The 24,703-nt window shown below is 34.1% G+C and overlaps 1 protein-coding gene across 2 annotated transcripts in view; it reads left to right on the top strand.

The window, feature by feature from the left end:
* Positions 1–24,703, top strand: part of Ser (protein serrate) — a 324,194-nt gene that overhangs the window by 294,842 nt on the left and 4,649 nt on the right. For both annotated transcript variants that reach the window (XM_088262737.1, XM_088262736.1), the window contains exons 11-21: positions 12,444–12,594; positions 15,543–15,656; positions 16,741–16,854; positions 16,969–17,064; positions 17,795–17,945; positions 18,612–18,732; positions 19,499–19,703; positions 20,342–20,565; positions 21,448–21,579; positions 22,855–23,064; positions 23,971–24,341. In XM_088262737.1, the coding sequence (XP_088118863.1) occupies positions 12,444–12,594; positions 15,543–15,656; positions 16,741–16,854; positions 16,969–17,064; positions 17,795–17,945; positions 18,612–18,732; positions 19,499–19,703; positions 20,342–20,565; positions 21,448–21,579; positions 22,855–23,064; positions 23,971–24,341 (1,889 nt within the window). The remainder of the gene's footprint in view (positions 1–12,443; positions 12,595–15,542; positions 15,657–16,740; positions 16,855–16,968; positions 17,065–17,794; positions 17,946–18,611; positions 18,733–19,498; positions 19,704–20,341; positions 20,566–21,447; positions 21,580–22,854; positions 23,065–23,970; positions 24,342–24,703) is intronic.

Below are 24,703 nucleotides of genomic sequence, written 5' to 3'. Positions count from 1 at the left end.
CTTCACGAAGCGGTTGCTTCATTGTTTGGCAATACCGGTGCTAGATGCATCCCTATCTCTGTCAATCACAGTGAGTTTCCATCGTCAAATTAAATTGCATCGGTATTCTCATCAATCATTTGGAGTAGGAATGGTGCCATTACTGCCAAGTTAACCTCTGTAGCTTACCGTGGTTTATTCTCCACGCTACTTTACCCTTGATCTTAACAATTATTTTTAATTGCACGCGTTAAATTTGGGATGCAAAATAAATGATCTGAAAAACTACTTTATGGAAAGATATATAGTGTTTAGTCATATTTTCTTATTTTGTTTTATCTTATGTTTTTTTTATATTTTCTCATTTGTTATATTTTCTCATTTTTTGTATTTTCTCATTTGTTTATTTAAAATATGCATCTTACCTTATGTTTTTTTCATTTATTTCTTTTAAATATCCTTATGCCTATTTATTATACCTGCTTATTATTTGTATATTTTGCCATGTTTTGCTTATTTTAAAAAAAAAAGTTTTTTGTTACTTTATTATTTGTGTTCCAGTCTTGTTAACCTAAATCACATGTCCCAAAATGAGAAATAGAAATTTCTCATCGGGAATATTATATTTTATTAAAATTAAACACTTGAATATACCACTATAATGAATATTATATATAGCTCACTCCTTTCAAGAACGTCATAAATAAAAAATCGCCAATTTTGAGTTGTGCATGTTTTCGGAATGTCCAGAAAATGTACTATATTCCAACCAAAGAGGCATATTTTTAACTTAATATTTACCCGCTACAAGGTAGAAAATGTTGTTTTTGCATTTTGATGAAAACATATTGTTTAATTATTTTTTTTATAAATACTAAATATTTTTCAAATGGAGAAAAAACATCCAGGTTTTACCTAAAAAGATCTGTTTCACAGTAAAAAGTTTAATAAGTGGCTTGATATTTATTTTTAATACATTGTGTTATATTTTTAAACTCTAAAAACGTTCTCCTGAAAAATCATTTTTTTTTATTTATGACGTTCTTGAAAGCAGTGAGCGATATATGACTTATGTATGTAATATGTCTTGAAAAATAAATAAATAAAACATTTTTAAATGAAAGGTTTAAACATTTTAAAAGTTTTTTTTTTACTTTATGCAGGTTGTATCACTCAATATTGATTTACAACCAATTAATTCATCAGGATAATGTAATTTGTTTATTGGCATTTTCTACTTTTCCTTATTTTTAAATGTTTTCTTATTTTTCACAATAAATAGAAAAATTATTACTATTTATGGCAGAGTTTGTTACTTTAGACATTTTTGAGCGTAACAATTACGTCCTAAATATTTTCATTCATTATTTCGCTATACACATGATAAAATAACCTGTATTTAATGCTGTAAATGTACAAAGCTAAAAAAAATCATGCATTAATTTAATGAAAATAAATATGATTAAAGAAAACACTTCGTTTTTTACCACTTTAGTTTTATTATAGACTACATGTTTCAGAAGTTAAACTTCCATCATTCAGGTCTGTATAATAACTAAAATATAAAATACAAAATTGTTCTATAATGTTATTTATTATTTATTTTACAGACCCGAATGATGGAAGTTTAACTTCTGAAACATGTAGTCTATAATAAAACTCAAGTGGTAAAAAACGAAGTGTTTTCTTTAATCATTGTAACATGTCTTACCACAAAGTTAATGCCGAAACAATAAAGAAAATAAATATTATGGAATAAGAAAAAAAAAGCAGGTACTCAGTGTATTCTCACCCATCAGAAACATTTAAAAACGTTTAGATATATATTTTTTTATGTTTTATTGCATAAAAATAGGATACTTACATTACACAAATTTCCATTAGTATATAATTAGGTTTTTTTATATCAAGTCAATGTTTTGTAAGCTTAAATAATGTTAGAATTGATTTACGTTATAAACAAATAATTTTCTGATCAGTACTTAAAGTAGACTGTTATATCATCCACTATTACTTAGATCATATCTATAACTAATGCCAATTTGTGTATACTAAAATTATTGAAAAACTATAATACAAGTACTTTTTAATTCTACAAAAATTCTTCGGTACCCATGAATAATAAATGATTATTTTTGATTATCTAAGAAGAGCTTACCTCTTTAGATTTTCCCTTTAAACCACGATTTAATAAGCACCTTTAATAGTTAGAAAGTTAAAATTGCATTTTATAACTTCGAGTCTTCCGAATCGTGAGAACTTAAAACAAAGAGTTGCATTATTTCCTAAAGTAATTGTCTTACTACCATGACCCATTTCATTAATAGTACTTCTTACAATAATTACTTAATCCACTCCAATTATTCACCAGTTCGAAGTAGCTGACAGTTCCACTAGATACGGCCATTAATAGGCACGACTTTTCTATAAAGGTCGCTTTGGTCCTGTATTTTTGTCGTAAATTATCCATTACAAACGCACGCAATGGGAATCGTTTCATCTTGTCTTATTTATCCCAGTCCCTATAACTTTTCAAAATCACCATAACCTATCCATGTATTCTTACATCGGTTATGTATTCTTTCTTGTCAAAATATCTCATCTTTGTCTTCTTCTTCAGCCTTCTTTACTCCACTGCTGGATATAGGCATCTTCCATATCCTTCCATTTCTCTCGGTCAGTTAATGCTCGCAGACAATTTTTACCCCCCACAGCAGCTATGTCGTCGGACCATCTTTTTTGAGGTCTTCCGACGCCTCTCTTATTCTCCCAAGGTCTTCATCTTAAAATTTTAGGGGTCCATCTTGTCTCGTAACAAGTCCTGCCCATTGCCACTCCAGTCTTAATCACGCGTTACTGTGGCTCAGTCTGGTAAAATGGAAAATAAAGAAAGAAATAAAGTATACATTTTAAATATTTTTCATTTCACTGAAGCAAAGGAAATATTTAACATATATAAAATAACAATACAATCGAAAACATGTTTTTTTTAACCTCTACATTTTTTACAAGTACATGAGATATTTAAATGTAATGTTGTGTCAAAATTTTTATGTAGTCGATTAATTACTTAAGGAGATTAAAATTTAAACACTTATTTTTTATTTGTATACATTCAATTTTTTTTTTAAATATTTTTCTTTGGGCAAAGTGTATTTTTTGTTTATTAATGTTGATTTTAAACGCGTTTGTGCGGGAAATCGGACGTATGAAAAAAGCGGAAAAAAAACATCTTTGATTTTCGGCATTGGCTTGTTCTATACAGTCAAGATCGTAAAACACTTTCTTCGGCAATACGGTGCTTTGTTCTGCTTGGTGTCGATAAAGTGCTGTTTAATAATAATTGTACACGAACAATGGAGGCTTTATCCTCGATCGAAAGCAATATCCAGCAGATGGGTCTATCGGGAAGATCTCTCAAAGCTGAAAATGTTGACAAATAACAACTGCATGATCCGCTAATTACATTCATCTCGGCCTCCTCCCCATTCTTCTTCCCAGCATCAGGTTATCTGTAACCGTATATCAGTTTATTAGCGGGGTGATTCAAATTCGACTCGCTGATCCTGTTCCGGAAAGCCCCATTAAATCTATGTATTTTAACCATGACATAATACGTTTCTCAAAGATGGATATATAGATTTTATTATTGCGTAGGTCCCATTAGACGTAATTTTAATGAGTCGTGTAATTTATTTTACATACCATCAAGCCATGCATTTTATATGATCGTACTTACAATAAACCTTTTGATTTATGCATAATTATCCGTGAAAGTTATAAAGCACATCGAAATCCATACCAACCTTAGAAATAAACCTTAAAAAAGTACTATCTTTTTTTTAAACATCGTCTGTGTTCAATATAATGCAGAGTATAAATCAACGCAACGAAATAAATATAGTTTAAAAAACGTATAAAGATTTCCGTATCGAGTCTTAGAAAAATCAAATATTTCATTAATTGATTCCTGATTTACTTTGTGGTAATATTTATCTATGCATCTTTAAATAAAATTTTACTTGGTAAATACCACTATTTCCTAAAATCTTTTGTGATACGTATTTCGAAGCATTCTGCATCATTATTGAGATTTTTGATGATGATGCTGAATGCATCGTTCGCAATGCTGAATCGAAAAACGTGTTTTTGGCATATATTTTTAGAAATAATGGTATTTACCAAGTGAAATATAAAATACCACAATGATTATTTTACTACCTAGTTATTTAATGTATAACTTTGTTGATATAATTGACATTTTGACTGTTTTTATTTATTTTTCATATTTTATAGAATCAGTAGATTACATCGCCTCGTACACTCTGTAAATTTTAGTTCCCAAGGATCACTGCTCGATCTTTTGTTTAGCTCAAAAGCTCGGGTTGAAACTGCCAGCTTTCGTTACTTACCGTTCTGCAATAGGTTACCAGCGGATAACCATCGCAATTGGTACATAAATCAACTTAAAACGCAGCAAAACATATCCCTTTCCGCTCCTGAACTTTACCCTTAGCCGTAAATAAAAGCGGCCGTCAATTCTGAACCCCCCTGTTGCCTAGCTGTTTCCGTATCTCGTCCGGCGAATCTTGGCTCCATGCTGTCCAATTATGGTCCAAGGCGGGCTTCAAACCCGGTACCTCGCACTGTCTGCCTTACAGTATTATCGGGCCTTGATGATACTGTATCTACTCGGTTATGCATTACCTTTTGTCTCGTGTTTTGAGCGTGTAGACAGTAAAATAATAGAATGTCGGCTATGTAAATTCGCTATCCATTATCGCTCACCGAGAATATAAAACACATATTCTCTATTTGAATTCATACTAATATACTCTACTATATGTTCTAGTGATTCAAGCACAAGGTTTCTAAATTGGTTCATATATACAGAACTTCCAAGAATTTGAGTAGTGTGGTTGTCAATAGTGGGTAGAATTGGTGAATGTTACACGTGTGTAAAGTGATCACTTAAACCAGCCTATGACGGTCGTCAGCCCCGTAAATGCCCAGACTTCCATATTCTTCTTCATCTTTGATGAGATGTCAAAAATAATACTCTACTATAATATCGTGGGTATATACTGGCAAAAAACGTTTACTCTAAAATCCCTGTTTAAATAATCCCTGTCATTTGAAGATTTTGACCTGAATAAAATACCCGTTCTTAAACTTCAAGTTGACTTTACATGTAAAACCACATAAATATGACATTTCAACAAACTATTTAGTATATTTTGCCAGTTTAAAGAACGTTGAAAAGTTTATAATACTGCATCATTAAGTCAAAATAGCATATTATCGAGTAAACGTTTTTTTCCAGTACACCTACGATATATTTCTCCATAACATTTTGAGTGTGTCTTGTTCACGTATTGGTTCTCTCCACTAAGGAGTATTTTTTACATTTTTTTTTACATTTCAATATAGATGAAGAAGAATATGAAAGTCTGGGTATTTACAGGGTTTATGGCCTGTCATAGTTTGGTTCATGTGATCACTTTACACAAGTGCAATATTCACCATTCTCGTAAGCTCATATATACATTGTCATGAGATTAATGAATATGTAAGAGTTCCAAAAATTTAAGTAGTGTGGTTGACAATCATGGGCCTTCCATATGCTTCATCTATGTTGAGATGTCAAACAAGTACTTTATTTCTGGTCACCAATATGCATTACAATTTATAGTAAATGAATTAACATCAAGTGGGTTTTTGGAAAGTTGACAAGTATTTATATTATTGTTTTTACTATGCAATTTTTTTTCTGACAAAAATAAAATGCCTCAAATCTATGACATTTTTATTGTTATATTTTACTTAGTAGAAAAGTAAACATGATACATAGGCAAGTATTACAACATATGTGTTGTTTGAACCAAATCAGGATACTCAACGCACGGTCAATAACAAACCCCTTAAAAAGACATGTAATATTTATATATATGTACCATATATCTTTCTTTATAGCAATAATATTTTTAAGTAGAAATCTCTAGAAAATTAATAAAAATAATCAATTGTAACTACATATATTAAATAAATGATTTTAAATATCTAAGTAAATATGGATGATATTAAAATTTAATACAAAAAAATATAATCTATGCTTTACTTCTATATTATTCATATATCGCTCACTCCTTTCAAGAACGTCATAAATCAAAAAACTTGATTTTTCAGGAGAACGTTTTTAAAGTTTAAAAATATAACACAATGTATTAAAAATAAATATCAAGCCACTTATTAAACTTTTTACTGTGCAACAGATCTTTTTAGGTAAAACCTGAAGATTTTTACTCCATTTGAAAAATATTTAGTTTATTTAAAAAAATAATTAAACGATACCTTTTCTTCATTATGCAAAAACAACATTTTCTGCCCTGTAGCGGGTAAATATTAAATTAAAAATATGCCTCTTTTGCTGGGATATAGTATATTTTCTGGGCATTCCGAAAACAAGCACAACTGAAAATTGACGATTTTTGATTTATGACGTTCTTGAAAGGAGTGAGCGATATGTAATGAATTATTGAAATTCGTACACAAATTAAAAAGTTGAATTTTCTCTTGTTAACTTCTATATTATTGAAATTTATACACAAATTTAATTTTTATATTGGCTCTTGTTAACGTCTCTACAGAAAAAATTAAATCCGTTTCTTATACAGAGTCATAATATTATGTAGTTATTAACTTTTCATATTCAAGCCAATAATTTATTATTTTATTCGCAATTAATTTAATAAATATAAAATTATTATTATTTTGAGAAATTATTTCTCAAAATAATATATCGCTGATCCACAAAGTTAAAGCTTTCAATATTCAAAATAAAATTATCAATTTACTATACTCGTACTTAAAAAATGTTGTTAAAAATATCGGTGTTTTTTTTCTTCATATTCTTATAATATAATCTTATGGAATCTATTTGCATCTTATCCATTTGTTTGTTTTACATTTAGTTTAAGCAATCTGTTCAGTTAGCGTAAATAGTGGAAGTGAGTTAGTCAAGCCTTCTCACGATATAAGACTGGAAATGTTATGCTAAAGTTTGGTCAGTGGCTCAGTGGGTGAGATCGGCTTTAGGTTCTGAACACTGCGGGAGTCTTACGTTCTTAGGGGGTAAAATTAATTGAAGGTACACTTTGAACCCTTGAGGAAATAACTTAACTCAAGGGTTAAGGTCCTATTAATATATTACACTGCATAATTACACTCTTAGATTATTATACAACTATATATTTTTTTTAAATCCATTAACAATTTATTAATAATCTTCTTCTTCCTTCTTTAAAACACCTATTCGTACCCCAATGGTGCATAGGGCATAGGGGTCATCATATGAACGTAGTATTATCTGGATCGTTAAAACATAAAGGAAAAGTGATCAGCCCTCCGCTTTAGTTACTAGTCCAGAGTGTTATATTGAATAAATATTAAGATTAAAAAAATCACTTTTATTTACTTGAAACCCCATAGGAATCGAACCCGGGACCTCCAAAACGGTAGCTGACCGTGCTGACTATGGAGGTGGACAATTATTTTTATTATTTAGAAGTAGGTATCAATTATTTTTAAGTAGGTACTTAATGTTATTCTTTTTTCACATGCTTAGTGGAAAATGGGTGAAAAGTATTGAACTTTATTATTTTTCCAACTATCTATTGTTAAAACACAAATAAAATATCGTAATCACATTTTAATACAATAGCTCCTAGTGCAAATATGATTAGATACATTATCACCCGTTTTGGGGGAGAATTTGGGATACAGAATGCAATAGCGTCAAGTACACCATCTTAGATGTACTGTTTGTAAAATAAACCATGGGCCTTATGACAAAGGTTTAGTGCGATATCCTCGTGTTCGCGATGAATTGAAGACGATACACGTAATACAATGTGTATTCATGATCTGAGCCCAACGTAACAATATAAAGGCAATACATTTCGCCGGGAATCAAGCCACATAGATCTGTTACAGATAATTTGATACACGGCTTAGTGAGCTGGCACTATTGTATCTCGCGGTTAGAAGTGCCGACAATGGCATAATGGATGTAAATATACAAGTCCGGTCATAATAATTGGATGCAAACGGTTTCCGTATCGGCCGGGCATCTAATGAGAGCAAACGCGGAATAAGCGATGTGTCTAATTACATGCTCGGCTCGTATACCATCTCGGCTGAATCGACAGCAAGATTTGTGTTTATTGGTTATCATTTGCGGAGGTGCTATTAAGGAACTAATAGAGAAACTCCAAAAGGGAATGGATATGAGGTCGGTTACATATTGTGACTTTGAGTATTGAGCCTTAAATGCACGATTTTTATTTTCTTTTATTGAAAAAAATCTCTGACAACAATAACTTAATGTCAAGAAAGTGCCACAGCGCCATTACTTATAAAAAGCTGACTTAATTCTAACACCTACTAACAACTTAGTCCTAATAAGCTTAATGAGATAAAACACCTATCGATCAAAAAAAAAATGCGACATCTTCACATTGCATTCGTTTTTATGAAAATAACATTTCATTAAACATTTTATTGCACTTAACTAATCACGCTAACGAAAATTAAATGTTAAATAAAAATTTCATCACAATTCTGGAGTCGCCAAATATTTTACGTTTGATTCAGAGCATTTTTTTCAATTTCCCTTAAGCACAAGTACTTACCTAGATAGGTAGGTACCTCCGTAGAAGGCATAAACATTACAGGGCATAACATTTGAAGTGCACGCGTAATGTTGCAACCGCATTCGTTTTATTTGCTGTCAATGCACCGTGGGATCCTCCATACCCGACATTATTTACGACCGTTTAATTTTGGGTCTTGAGAGATGATGTCTACACCTGCGCGGTTTAATTATTGTCCATAAAAAAACTATCGAACTTCGGAATCACGCCTCAGCATAGACTAGTACCCATATTTGACGTTTGAGTTTAGACTTTAAACAAAGTTGCCAGCCTGATAATAAAATCTACCATGAACCGGACAGGTCTATCGAATCAATTTTTTTTTAAATCTGAGGGACTTTTTTTGGATAGAAAGTTCTGAAAATCGAATATGAAAGTTTGAGGATTTGAAGAAAATGCATACTTCAGGATTAATTAATAATTTATTCAATACACAAAACGCACTTTGATCTTAAATACAGCAAAGCATTTTTTTAATGGGTGAGATTTCTGTAGTGTAGTGGGTAGCGCGTTTACTTTCGCGTTGGAGGTCCCAGCTTGGATTCCCGGGGGTTCCAAAAAATATATATGATTTTTCTAATACGCGATTTTTTCATATTACCCTAGACCGGTACCTAAAGCGCAGAGTGATGATCTTACTTTCATATTAGTAGCGATCAAAATAACACTGCGTCGATGTGATGCAGTGCCCTTTGCGCCGTTGAGGTACTGATGAGGGTTTGAAGAATAAGATAATAATCCCAAAATATTGTCAAATTTGAGACTGTCAGCATACAGGAAAAGTTAATCAAAAAGAAAAATAAACATAGTTTTTTTTAGCTGATGTAAAATGTTCAACTTGCTGCGTCTTATCTCGCCTAACTATATTTTGTGTAAAATAGGTTTTTTTTTTTCACTTGGCAAATACCAGTATTTCTTAAAATCTATTATGACACTTGTTTTAATGCATTCCGCATCATTGTTTAACACTGTATTATGCTGACAAAAACATACATAGAACCTAAAAATCTCTCGATTTTTAGATTCTTTGTATGTTTTTATTTGATTTGTAAATTAGTATTTATAGTGGTCTATAAAGTGTTTGAAAATGACGCGGAATACATTGAAACACGCGTCACAATAGATTTTTAAAAATAGTGGTATTTACCAGGTGAAATTTAAATTTAAAATGAATAGGTATTACTACAAAGTGACTGCCGAATCAATTAATGAAATTAAAAATAAGCTATTTGTTTTTTTTTTAATGATTATTTCCCAGTAAAGTGAGACTACAGCTACGCCAGTCAGCAGTATAATCACTGGAAGTCCCAGGCCTATAGATTCCGGCTCCAATCAATTTCGATATAAATAGTCGATGATTACATGTGAGCTTTAAAGCTTCGATCGCCCTCCTTTACGCCTACCGATGCATACCTGTTTAATCAATTGGCCGGTATATTTATAACTGTTTTTGATTGCATTGTTTCAACTTTTATGTTTGTTGATTATTGGTTAAACTGAGCATCGGACGTAATTGCACGGTTCGTACCTATCTCTTCATCGGCTTTTTGCGAGTGAACTAGATTTCGGTTCACAACTACGGTTTAATTAAAAACTACCGATCTATCTACACTAGATTAGTGGAATTTTATGTAATATGTCTTCTTCTATATGAGCCCTCTGACCTCCACTTTGGATATAGGCCTCTTCCCCTCCTTTCCATTTTCTCCGGTTGGTTGCTGCTTGCAGTCAGTTTTTACCCCCCATAGCGACTATGTCGTCGGACCATCTCTTTTGGGGTCTTCCGACACCTCTTTTGTTCTTCAAGGTCTCCATCGTAAAATTCTTGGGGTCCATCTTGTAATATGTAATATGGACATTTATTATCGAATGGAACCATCCAGACTCCCCCCACATCGCACTATACGGCCAACCCTATGGTAGATGACTCCCGGGCAGACCACCAAAGAGATGGGTCGATAGCTGGGAATCGACGTCGCAGGAGGCTAATCCCTCTTAAAAACAGGCCGCAAGGCCTATAATAATAAGAAGAAGAAGAAGACATTTATTAAATTCTTTTTTAAAAAAAAGAAGACATTTATTAAAACTTTACAAAAAAAATTAAATATTTTTGTAAATAATAAACACAAATATTTCTCTTGTTTCCAAAGAAATGTTCTTTATTTATTGGATAGCAGTTAGACTTATAGCTCGAACCGACGTAAAATTTACACCCTCGGATTTAATATTCCGACATTACCTTCGTCATCCATCTCGCGGAACACAGGGTTACAGGAGATGGACAATACGAGCTCGCGAATAGCCGATACCGAGTTAAGTGCGGTAGCTCACCCCGAGGCGAGCGGTGCGCAGCTCTCCAGCTCCGCCCACTCTCCTACCGAGCTGCCATCACTCCGTACTTTATGGTTATCCAATCCTACTTTATGGTTATTCAAATTACCCACTTGTCCGCGGCACATTGTTGTCGGGGATTACATCTCTATTCGCGCGAATCTCCGGCCGCAGATGTCAATGGCGGCGGATGGAGAAATCTCTCCCGTTATTTATTGGCAATTGAGTAATCGTTCGCGGCGCGCATAAATGTAGCGTTTCTATTCTATTGTGTTCCTTCTGGAATATTACACGTGATTATGTATACAACGAGCAGTACTAGCTACTAGACACATCGATATACATGAGTTGATGGTTCATAAAAGCGCCAGATGCTTTTTAGGTGTAAGGGGGTGTCATGACCATTTTACATATATATTATTTTCATCAAATTACAGCAAAGTTCCTACATGTAACACTCGTAACACTTCTTCATGGATTACAATCTGTGTGATAGTTTGCTTCTTCATGGTCAGTCTCCACCCGTTTCTATCCTCCGCTCGTCTCTTCAAGAACGCATGTCGGAGATAATTTGGTCCATTTAGTCAAGCGGGGTCGAATGAAATACGAATTAGACCCTGGTGCACACGATGCAGTATGACTGAGTCTCTATCTTATAAAATTGCAAAGATACAGAGAGATTTTCATTTCCGATCTACCGGAAAGCTTGTTAGACGAATGGACACATATCCTCTTTATGGAATACACCCAAATTGTAATGTTTGTATCCGTGTTGCTTTTAAGGCTGAGAGATCTCGAACGCTCAAATAAGAACCCAACGCTAGGGGCTAGACGTCTTTCTTTTTTTTAAATAAATATTTGAATATGACTTTTTTAAATATATAATACATATCGCTTACTCCTTTCAAGAACGTCATAAATCAAAAAAACTTGATTTTTCAGGAGAACGTTTTTAAAGTTCAAAAATATAATATAATACAATGTATAAAAAAATATCAAGCCACTTATTGAACTTTTTACTGTGCAACAGATCTTTTTAGGTAAAATCTGAATGTTTTTTCTCCATTTGAAAATATTTAGAAAATTTTAAAAAATAATTAAACAATGCATTTTCTTTTAATGGCGTTTTTATTTTCGTTTTATTTACGACGTTCTTGAAAGGAGTGAGCGGTATGCTGAAAAATTATTTTTATATATTTTTAACTCCATACCTTTCAATAAATATTTTTTTTATAACCATATATTTACTTCGAAGAAAAGCTTATTTTTTAATACAAAAACGGTGTTTTAAGCAAAATATTCAATCACGTCAAATATTACGTGGGTTTTAAGAAAATTAGGTGGTCATTTTTCATATATTGGGCCTTAATGACGATATTGGAGATGTGAGTTCGATTGATTGATAAATGTGTATAATTTCAGGACGACCGGGACCACTGCACCCCCAACCCTTGCGAGAACGGAGCCGCCTGCTTCAACACGCAGGGAGACTACTACTGCCACTGCCCGGCCGGCTGGAGGGGCAGGAACTGCTCCCACCCCCGAGCGCTGTGCGACTCGCCACCCTGTGCAGGTAGGGGAAACTTTCACTAAATTCATTAATTGATTCCGCCACCCTGTTCAGGTAGGACAAACTTTCTGTTAATTCATGTAACGATTCGGCAGTCAATTTGTTGTAGTATCTATCCATTTTTTATTTAAGTTTTTCAAATTGCCAAAATTAATTGCAACGATATATTATAAAATACCAATTAAATTAAAAGACCTCTTTTAGATTATGATAGCACTAATATAATGGATTAGTGCAGTACCTTGATCGTAAATTAATTAAGTAAAAACGTGAAAAAATGTGTTGTAGACAGAAATTAATTACTGAACTCTTCCATAGTTGGCGGACTTTTTATATCTACCGCCATTGTTAAATCGACAAAAAAATCCAATTGAAATATTTTTATTTTCTATTCCAGTTTTAATTGGTAAATACGATAATTTTTAAATCTGTTGTGACGCTTATTTTGACGCATTACGCATCATTTTCAAACACCTGATATTTTTAGACAATTCAGTTTATCCTCCACCCTGCGCCCAATGCTCAACCTCTCGTCGCTATAAGTCACAGTTCGCGATAAGGAGCACGTATTCCATTAATGTCCGCTATCAATCACGGATTGTTTTGGTCCGCTGCATCTGTCCGATCTTTGCGAAATAAATTTTATTAAACGAGAAATATGGTATCCGTTACGTCTGAATAATTACTCTGCGATCGTGTAAGTATTTTACACTTGTTCGCTCGTAAGGTAATACGAACGCGTAGACTCGGTTATTTATAGAGAGCGGATAAGCCAGCAGATGTGGAAAATTAGCATCGGTAATATTGCAGGATGTTTTGAAACAGCCCGAGTGGTAATCCCTTTGGGTCACCCGTTTATTCTTACCTCATGTGGATTCGGAATCACATCCCGGCGGAGCAATAAGCACCCTCGGCATCACCTGACACGCTGTAAATCATCGCGAATAAACCATCGAAGGCTTCGGGTAGGTACTCGCTCCCATCATCCGCAGCAACACGTCTTGTGCTAATTTGCGCGCGAGCGAACCGAGACAAATTTGGTGAAAACTTAGATTCGTGAAACTAAATTTTGTGACACGTGTTTCGCGCCGCTCTTCTCTGAAATGTAATATGATATATTTTTATAAGCACTTTTAATTTTGTGGTATGGTAATAAAACACTCTCCTTATCATCCATTGTTTACTTTGTGTATTACCACTTTTTTAAGATAATAGATTTTTTTTAATTTAAGGGAATAACCCGCAAAGCGTCTATTTTAAATGCTTGTCTGCAGGTAGGACAGTAAAGATAGGGAAGGTAATTGTGAAATTTAGTATACTTAAAAAAAAACATATTAAATAATACATTTTCTTCAAAATGCAAAAACAACACTTTCGGCCCTGTAGCGGGTTAAAGCCCTGTAGCGGTATTAAGTTAAAAATATGGGGTTTTTGCTGGGATATAGTACATTTTCTGGGCATTCCGAAAACATGCCCAACTGAAAATTGACGTTTTTTTTATTTATGACGTTCTTGAAAGGAGTGAGCGATGTGTGTATCATTTCAGTCATAGTTTTTTTCGATTCCTGAACACTTCGGTAAATAATATCCTTTGGACTTTAGAAGGTTTAATTTGGCCAGCAATGTGCAGTTGCTCGGATACGAGACGATGCGAGATCCGTATACTCGCGAGTAATATGTATGTATAATGAGAAGGTATCAGTAATCCCAGTCGGTAAAGCAGTTTGGTTCGGGTATAGCCCCCTGCTGGGAGCAGAATGACTGCAGATAAATTACCAGATCGGTTAATAACCCTCCGAGTCCGTTCTCATTTAACGACTAATTCGTTATTTTATATTTCCGTTGCGTTGAAGGTCATCTCCGACTTAATCACTACTCATTTGCCATTCTGACTAATTAATCACACGATCTGCGGTCTGCATACTCGTACTCGTACCTCTCAATGGCACATCATTTAGAAATTCGATTCTAATATGTCTATAACACCACGTCTATCTTGCCATACTAAAACGAATTATAAAAGAATAAACGCTTTTCTTCATTTTTTTAAAACATGGTTTACTTTTGCCATTGCGATAAAATCAGTTTTTTATTATTATTTTAAATAATATATTTTTACCCGTCACAAATAAATGTGCATAAAAACACGCGCGTATTCGGATGCAATGCTGTGTAAAAATTTCACTGTAAGAGTTGAATAACTTAGAGATTTAAGAGTTTGAACAAACTAATATTGACATTTTTATTTATATAGATAAATATTTTTAGATAAAAAATAATTTTTGGCGCATTCATAAAGTTATTTAATAAAATAAAATATGTATATACACACTTATACACATCTGTCTTTAAAAACTATATTTGCGACTGGAAGTAATCCAAGTAATTCTAATAAGTATATAAGTACCCATTCCTAGTAAAAGGGTTACCCTTAAACGCATTATATTAAATGCAATTAATATTTACTTTAAATATAAATATGTCTGCCTCCGTAGTGTAATGGTCAGCACGCTCGGCTACCATTCTGGAGGTACCGGGTTCGATTCCCAGGGGGGTTCAAATAAATATTTGTGATTTTTTCACTGTAATATTTATTCAATATTACCCTGAACTGGTTCCTGAAGCGGAGGGCTGATCACCTTTCCTTCACGTGTAAACGATCAAGATAACACTACGTTATATGACGCAGTGCCCTATGCACCATTGGGGTGCGGATAAGGGTTTTATTATTATTATTATTATTAAATATAATATAAAATGCTCCAAAAAAATTACACATTATTTTTTCAACAATCTGTCACTGCCCATTTGACGCCTCACATCGCCCACGAAATTTACCCTCAATCAGTATTGCCCACCAAGATTCCCTCATCGCCCACAAGTGGGCGATACTGGCCAGTTTGAGAACCTCTGCCCTAGAGTGTCTTATGATATTGTAATATTCTTTTCAGGTCTAGAAGCATGTGCCGGTGGATGCGGAGAGCATGGAAAGTGCGCCGCTCATCCCACAGGAGGCTTTCACTGCACCTGTGATCCCGGTTTCTCTGGAAAATATTGCCATGAAAGTAAGTTTCACATGATGCGTGTTGAATAATTATGATGTCCGCATTTTCGGCAAATGTCTTTGCACTATTCCGTGTCTGTCTGCTGTGCTGGTCGGGGTTGTGGAGGCGTCTGTGTACCGGCCAACGTCGGGTCGAAATCATATCTAGCTGACTAACGGAACTAACTAACTACTTATCCCTTTCACTGCCTACACCGGGGCACTTCTTTTAAATTTGGTCGTGGTTTTACAAACTTGTATTCATTTATATTATATTAACAGTGACAGGGATATTGAAAGCTATTAAATGTAAATCACAGTAAAATCGGGATACAATTTTGTTTCACATTTTCTATAAATTTTCCAACTTGGTTCATAAAACAAAAACAAAAAATTGCTTTGTAAGAGAAGGTCTTTCAGGAAGGCTAGATGCTTCTGTATCAGATCTGAGAATGTGGTGGGACAGCTTTATAGTGTAATGATTAGCAAGTTTAACCACCATGCACAAAGTGCCAGGTTCGATTTTGTGATAACTGTAAGTGGGAATAATTAGATCCAACAAAATGCAAGTCAACATACATGATGAATGCCAACCAAAACACAAAACACTATCAAAAAATTACTTAATCAATAATATATTAATTACTTAAATATTTGCATGATATTATATATAAACTTACATATTATATATTGCTTACATTTCAATTAATATATCGTGGGTGTACTGGAAGAAACTTTACCTCGTAAATATGCAATTTTGACTAATAATGCAGTATTATAAAGTTTTCAACGTTCTATAAACCGGTTAAGTAGTTTGAAATGTCATATTTATGTGGTTTTACAAGTAAATTCAACTTTAAGTTTAATAGGGGGTATTTTATTCAGGCTAAAGGGATTCAGGCTAATAACAGGGATTATTCAGTTATAGAGTTAACGTTTTTTTGCCAGTATACTTACGATACGCAGTTCAATATTTCAATCAACTTCGTTTGAAAAATAATTCCTGAAAATTATAGTATACGACAAAAACATATATTAAACGTTCTTTTAACTTACATTTTACTGTTAATTTAAAGTGTCCCTCTTATTTATGATTGTTTTTTCAGATATAAATGACTGCAAATATAACCCTTGTCAAAATGGCGGAACTTGTGTGGACAAAATCAACTCGTTTCAGTGCATCTGCAGGGAAGGATGGCAAGGAGAAATCTGCAATATAAGTAAGGACTTTTACCTAATGTTTGCTTATCAATTAAACAATTTTTATTTTTACCTATTTATCAAAATGAGAAATTGATTTTACTATAAATAAATAATTTTTAATTAATTTCTAGATGTGGATGAATGTAATCCAAACCCTTGCCGAAACAATGGAACATGTTCCGATGGAATTGCGGATTTTTCGTGTATCTGCAGAGATGGTTGGAAAGGTAAATTACCTATTTTATTGATATATTATTATTAATTTTATTTGTATTTTGTATATTAAAAGCATTGATAACTTTGTGGTATGGTAATGTAACACTCTCCTTATCATTAACTTTGTGTAATACCACTTTATGAATGTGGTATTACACAAAGTGAACGATGAATGATAAGGAGAGTGTTAATTTTATTTGTATTGTTATTATCCTGTATTTTGTTCAGTGCGGAAAATCAACGTTTATTATATTATAGTAATGTAATATATAAAGTGTTCCGTTTACAACAGTGAAAGGGGTATCTAATACAATTTAGTAAAATTGAATTTAAATTATAAGCAAACACTATTTGACACTGCCTATGCTTACTAGGTATGGTAAATACCTATTCTGAGGTAGACAAAATTTACTTATTTTTATAAAATACAGCATATTTAGTATATGTTAATGTCTGGAAATGATATTAATATGGAAGTCCTTAGAAAATTAAACAATATTTTAAAACATAAAAATAATTCATAAACGATTTAAAGTGTTTGAGACTGAAAAGAATGTAGAGAAAAAAAACTCGAAAGGGGTATAAACTCAAAGAAAATAATAGAATCTAATGATATAAGATTACATATGAAATTTGGCAACAGTATGTATTTTTTAAAAATAAAAATAACTTAAAATGAGTTTGTATAGTATTAATGTATCCAGTTAATGTTCTAATGGTCTTTAATTTTAATTTAAATAGGAAAAACGTGCAACTTGAAGGATTCCCACTGTGATTACACAACTTGCCGGAATGGTGGAACTTGTCAGGACTTGGGAAGCACGTTTGCTTGTCGCTGCCCTCCACAGTGGGGTGGGACCGCTTGTCACATTGCAAAGATGCCGGCTTGCAGGTATTTTTACTACATTTTTAATGTTAACATTTTTTACAATTTATTTAAACTCCATCGTATCGATCAACTTGTAAAAACTGACCGGAACGAATAAAGAAGATTACTATTTTACGTTTGCAACAAAGTATTCTCATCTATATCTTCTCATAAATACATACCAATTATTCTCGGCTGTCCAAACTTAAAACACAGTAAGGGATTTTATTTGTAGTAGGTTTTTTTTGCATTATTGGACTAAGTAGAATCTACTTAGTCCAAAAATACAAAAAAAATATTCTACAAAAAAAGTCCCTTACTGCGTTTTGAGTTTGGACAGCCGTTCTGACTCATAATATTATAATATTTATAATATTATTATCATTTATTCATTTTTAATTACTATTCATATTCATTGGGATGTTTTGTCTTATTGGAATAAAATAGATTTTATTTTACCTTTACATGTAATTTATTATTATTCAGTAACATTATCATAACAATGATATAATCCCAAATTATGTTCTCTCAAATATAAATGAGCTTCACATGAGACCCTTCTGCTATGTCTTAAAAATGAGCTCCTGAAAATATATGCTTCTGTGCCTAATTAACCACATAAATTCCACTTTTTTATATTTGTATGTATGAGAAAGTTACATTTTATATAATACAAATGTTTTTTTACAGATCAAACCCTTGCATGAATGGAGCTACCTGCGTCAACACAGAAGATTATTACACTTGCATTTGTAAGGAGGGCTTTGAAGGAGTTCATTGTGAAAATGATGTCAATGAATGCATCTCACAGGTAAATAAAAAAAGAATATATAAAGGAGTATAATTCTTATAATATATAATTATAAGAATTATATTATAATTATATATTATAATTTTTGTCTGCCTCCGTAGTGTAATGGTCAGCATGCTCAGCTACCGTTCTGGAGGTCCCGGGTTCGATTCCCAAGGGGGGTAAAATAAATATAAGTGATTTTTTCACTGTCATATTTATTCAATATTACCCTGGACTGGTACCTGAAGCGGAGGGCTGATCACCTTTCCTTCATGTGTAAACGATCAAGATAACATTGCATTTATATGACGCAGTGCCCTATGCACCATCGGGGTGTGGATAAGGGTTATAACTCTTATTAATTTTTGACATCTCATCAAAGATGAAGAAGAATATGGAAGTCTGGGCATTTACGGGGCTGACGACCATCATAGGCTGGTTTAAGTGATCACTTTACACACATGTAACATTCACCAATTCTACCCATTATTGACAACCACACTACTCAAATTCTTGGAAGTTCTATATATATGAACCAATTTAGAAATCTTGTTCTTGAATCACTAGAACTTCACTAGAGACATCTATTGGTGAAATGTAAATGCCCAGACTTCCATATTCTTTTTCATCTTTCACGAGATGTCAAAAATTAATTTGAAAATAACTCCTGTAATTGGAGTTAATCCAGATTTTGTATACACTCAAAATGTTGTAGGAGTATAATTGTTATTATCCAGGAATTAAATTTACATGAGTAACGACAAAATATAAATTGAATTTTCAGCCGTGTTACAATGGTGGGAAATGCATTGACGGAGTGAACTGGTTCCTTTGCGAATGCGCGGCCGGCTTCTCTGGACCCGATTGCCGAATCAACGTCAACGAGTGTGCTTCCTCGCCTTGCGGGAAGGGGGCCACGTGTCTTGACGGCATAGCCCACTACCAGTGCCTCTGCCCCCCTGGCCGAGAAGGGCCTTCATGCGAGCAAAGTAAGACTATACACTACATATATGTGGAGGTCCTCACCAAAAAGTTTCATTTCCAATATTGCACAAAAAAATTCTTTAAATGCAAATCTATTCTGTTTACTGTATACTGTCGAAATCTTAATTAAAGTTGCGACAAAACGTGACTAATCCTGTGTTAAACCAATATGAAATCATTAAATCACACCAAAATGTAACAATTTTACAAGCTAGAATTCCTGATTACTTAAAACCATTTATAATAGAAATGTAACGTTTTGGTAAGGACCTCCACATATACCTGTATTATTATTTGATTTAGAATGTTGTCATAACTTTCAATCGCCACCCATTCGCCGAGAGTTATTGAAATTTTAAAAATGTATTGCGTCATATAAAATTGCTTGCTTAGCCTTTAAAAACATTATCTGTATGAGGATATATTAGATGACTCAACAGTCTTTCTCTATGAAGGGAATATGTTAAAATATTTTAAACATATATCTTGATAAACAATGGCTCTTACTTTATTGGTTTGAATGCAATCAAATAATTTTTTTTATATTTTTAATAATTTTATATTACCTACTTATTATTAATAAAATCTGCAAAACAAAAGCTTTACATTTTTACAGTCATTTAACCATTCTTTGCATTTTCAGTTTTAGATGGAGACGATTGGCCAATAACCGGTGCCATAAACGCAGCAGCCGTGGCAGAAGGCGGAGCCTGTCTCTGGAGAGGACAGTACTACGCTGCCAACTCTACTTGGCAGTGGCAATGCAACACGTGTGCGTGCGTCATGGGCCGTGCGCTCTGCACTCGCGTGTGGTGTGGCCTGCCTGACTGTATGGCCACCCAGGCTAGGATATGCCAACCAAATCAGGTTAGTACTGACCACCAACAACTCTTATGTTACATTTCTAGCTTCTTCTTCTGCTTGGTGTAGGCCTTGTGGCCTGTTTTTAAGAGGGATTAGCCTCCTGCGATGTTCATTCCCAGCTGTCAATCCATCTCTTTGGTGGTCTTCTACTTTGGGGAGTCTGGATGGTTCTAGTCTCTTCAAATGCGCATACCATTGTCTCCTTCGTTGCCTTACCCACTTAATGACATCTTCGATCTTGCATATTTCTCTTATTCTTGTATTCCTTTTTATATCTCGTAGACTCTTGCCAGATATGCTCCTTAGAGTCTTCACTTCTGGCAATCTTAAAGCGTTTTTTGTTACTGCGTTGTCCGCTAAATTTCTAGCTAGGTTCCTTAATATATTTTCTCTGAACCTCTTAGTTTGAGGGGAACTGTTAGCAGTGAGGGCAGTTTAATTATGTACGCATTTTTTATAACTAACTAACAAAACCAATCAGCTTCGCCCAGGGGTAAACAGAGAGAATAGAATACCACACCTCTCTTTCTTTACAAACATTCTTCGCCTCATCCATATTTATGAATCTCCTTATACGTGCCCACTGATTGAAAACAAAAACAAAAAATTGCTTTGCAAGAAAAGCCCGTCAAGAAGCCTACATGCTTCTGTATCAGATCTGGGAATACGGTGGGACAACCAATGTATATATATTTATACATAAATGAATACATATTGTATATAAATATACATGGTATTCATTTATTTATCATTATATAAATATACATATTCCTTAACTATTTGATTTCTAGCATTTGTCATTCAGTTCAAGAAGCTTCCTGAAAGTTGTACACTTAGCCTTCACTGTTCATCAGTATATCAGTTTCAATGTTCAATATTTTTCAGGTGTGTGTACCAGTTGGGGAAAATGCCTGTCTTCGGGGCCCCTGCGAGTCCATGGGGGAGTGCCGCTCTGTAGAGGCCAGACAAGTGGCCCCACCACCGCTGCCCGCCCCACCCAGCTGTTGGCCTAATCAGGTAATTACAGCATGAAAAAATCATTAATAAACACTGAAAAATAGGATATGTTCACAAAAGTTCCGGTGGAAACTTATTTTTGCCTACTATACTTATCCATGTTGCCTATGCTAGTATATTCAACACTACATATAAGAATCCAAAGTGTAGTGATTAGCGCATTTGGCTACCTTGCTGGAGGTCCTAGGTTTGATTTCTGTGGGCGTCAAAATAAATTGATATGATTTTTATTGTAATATTAAACATTACTCTGGACTGGTAACCGAAGTGCAGTAATAATCACCTTGCTTGCATATAATTAACATTCAAGTAAACACTTTGTCGATCTGATTTAGTGCCATATGCACTAGCGGATAAGGATTAAAAGAAGAAGACATACAAGAGTATGCAATATTTTCGTCTGATACTAAAAATCATAACTTTTAACATATTATGATTTGATTTTAACTTATTACATATACATAACTTTTTTTTTTTCATATTATTTATATTCGGCATTAACTTTGTGGAATGACATGTTGATTATTGTACAACAACTATAGTTTTCGAAACTAGTTGTCTGTAATGAAATAAAAATCAATACACGGTATAAAAGTGTTTAATTTTTAAAAGAATTTTTAATGCAAATACAATATTGAAAACGTAGTGACTTACTATCATATTGTATTTTTTTTTCAAATAATTTTAATCATAAAATTAACTGTGATTTCGTTTTTAAATATATACAAAATTCAATTCTGACATAAGGATTTCAATAAATCAGTTTCAATTCCTATAATTAAAACAAAATAACTATGGTAATTGACAACATGCTATAACATCTACAACAGTAGCTTTAAGGCTCAAAGGTTTTGGTGACCTTCGGGATATCCATGAGACGGTGGACTGGCTGATAAAACTGAAGCTAAGACTATAAAAGCATAAGACACAACCCATATGGGTTAAGAAGAAGCTGGAGCTACACGCAAAGTAAAATAAGTAAGCAGCTAACCCTTCACTGCATAGTGTATCAAATTTGTTACATACCCAAAAGTTAGTGTTAAAACGTTCTTTAAAAATACAAGCAACCATTCTTTGTTGTTACTGATTAGATACATTCATAACTCAAGTATATAGTTCAAAATTTAGCCAAAAGACGCGCTATGAACGCCAAAATGATAACTTCACTTGTCCCTCGAAGACGAACTGTCAATACAATCATGCCGTCATGCAAAAAAAAGGCATGTAGTGAAGGGTTAAGCAGAAAATTAATTAGTATTCTTCCCTCCCCCGCAGGCTATTCTCTCGAACCGGTGTGCTCGCATCTCGCTGGTGGTGTCCGTGTCCGCTCTGGCCAGCGGCACCAGCGCAGAGGCGGTGTGCCGCGCCCTCCGACCCCTTCTGGCCGCCGCGCATCTGCGCTACCTGACCCAGGGATCCCCTCCTGCCCTCGTGCTGCTGTGTGACCTCAAGAAGGACACTAATGACACTATCGAAGTCACCCTGGTCAGTATTACATTCAAACTACACTATGTTTTTAAATAATTGGTATATCTTTGTTTGTAGCGTAGTTAGTGCAACAGGTATATCTTTAAATGACATCTGCCTCCATGGTGTAATGGTCAGCGTGTTAAGCTACCGTGCTGGAGGTCCCGGGTTCGATTCCCAAGGGGGGTGAAAATAAATATTAGTGATTTTACACTGTAATATTAATTTAATATTACCCTGGACTGGTTCCTGGAGCGCAAGAGTGATCACCTTACCTTCATGTAAGTAATGCGGATAAGGGTTATAAGTAATTAAGTATAAATGACATTTTTAATAGTTGAGTATTTCCAAGAGTGATTCATTGAAATGCTCTCATTTTGAATGTAAATAGAATTGCATATAGAATTGAATGCTTTTTCCAATGTCAAGTTAAATAATATTATTTAATTATAATCACGTTAAACTTATTTATTGACTATAAATTGATTCCGTTAGATTTTTGAAAAGTAAGTAAATGGTTGTATATAATTGGGTTCCTGCTTGCTAGGATGAGTTGGATATTTGTAGGGAGGGGAATGAGCGGAGCCAAAGCCTTGAAAAATGTTGGCACTTGGTCATTTATTGGGCAAAATCAATCCAATTATAAGTTTTAACAAATAAAAGAATGTGATTTGGAAAAAATGTAATTTGTATTTTTGAGGTGTTTCCTCGGAGTAGGAATATCCTCTCCTGTTATATGTTTCACAGTAATAATATTGTTTTATGTATTAATTTGAAATCAAACAAAGATTTTTTGACTCTACTAAGTACTTAGTAGACTCAAAAAATCAGTGTTTGATTTAAAATTAATTCTTAAATTAAAATGGAGTTCTACATATTAAACGCCAAATCAATAAATAAATAATAATATTGTTTCTTTTCCAGTCATCCCTGTCGGAGGACGACGACCACTCGATATGGGAGGGCGTCCGCGTCCTGGGCGAGAGCGTGTCCCGCAAGCAGCCGGCGTCCAACCTGCTCACGGCCGTGGTGGAGGTCAAGGTGGAGACGGCGGTGGTGTCGGGCGGCGGGGGCGCAGGGGGCGCGGGCGGCTACCTGGCGGCCATGCTGTGCGCGGCGGCCGCAGGCGCGGCGGGCGCGGGTGGCGCCGCGCTCTACTGCCTCAGGCAGCGCCGCCGGGCGCGCTCGCTCAGCAGCCTGCCGCTGCCCGCCTCCTCGTCCGACCCCTCCTGCCATCACAGGCACCACGACGACGAGAAGTCCAACAATTTGCAGAATGAAGAAAACTTCCGAAGGTTTGTAAACCGTCTTCAGTAAAAATGGGACGTTTTGGTATATATCTTCAGTAGAAATAGGACATTTTGATTTATCCATCTTCGGTAAAAATGGGGCTCTTTGGTATATTCCTATCCTCAGTAGAAATGGGGCCTTTTTGTATATTTTTTCATTTAATGGGTAATTCTCAAACTTCAAATTAAAAATGCGAATAGCCGTTTAAGGGACTTTTTTTTTTTAGAACATATATTGGAATCGGACTTTTTTTTTAAATACACGTATGTTAAAAAAAAAATTATCATTTTTTTTTAATCTCCTTACCTTTTCAAAACTATATATTTATTTCGAAGAAAATTTTATTCTTTTAATACAAAAAGGGTAT

This window comes from Brachycentrus maculatus, unplaced genomic scaffold, assembly GCF_059751285.1.
Source record: "Brachycentrus maculatus isolate JH-2025_06_01 unplaced genomic scaffold, ASM5975128v1 h1tg000188l, whole genome shotgun sequence".
NCBI lineage: Eukaryota > Metazoa > Arthropoda > Insecta > Trichoptera > Brachycentridae > Brachycentrus > Brachycentrus maculatus.
Note: the sequence above shows the minus strand (reverse complement) of the source record. Positions and strands in the feature narration are given on the sequence as shown.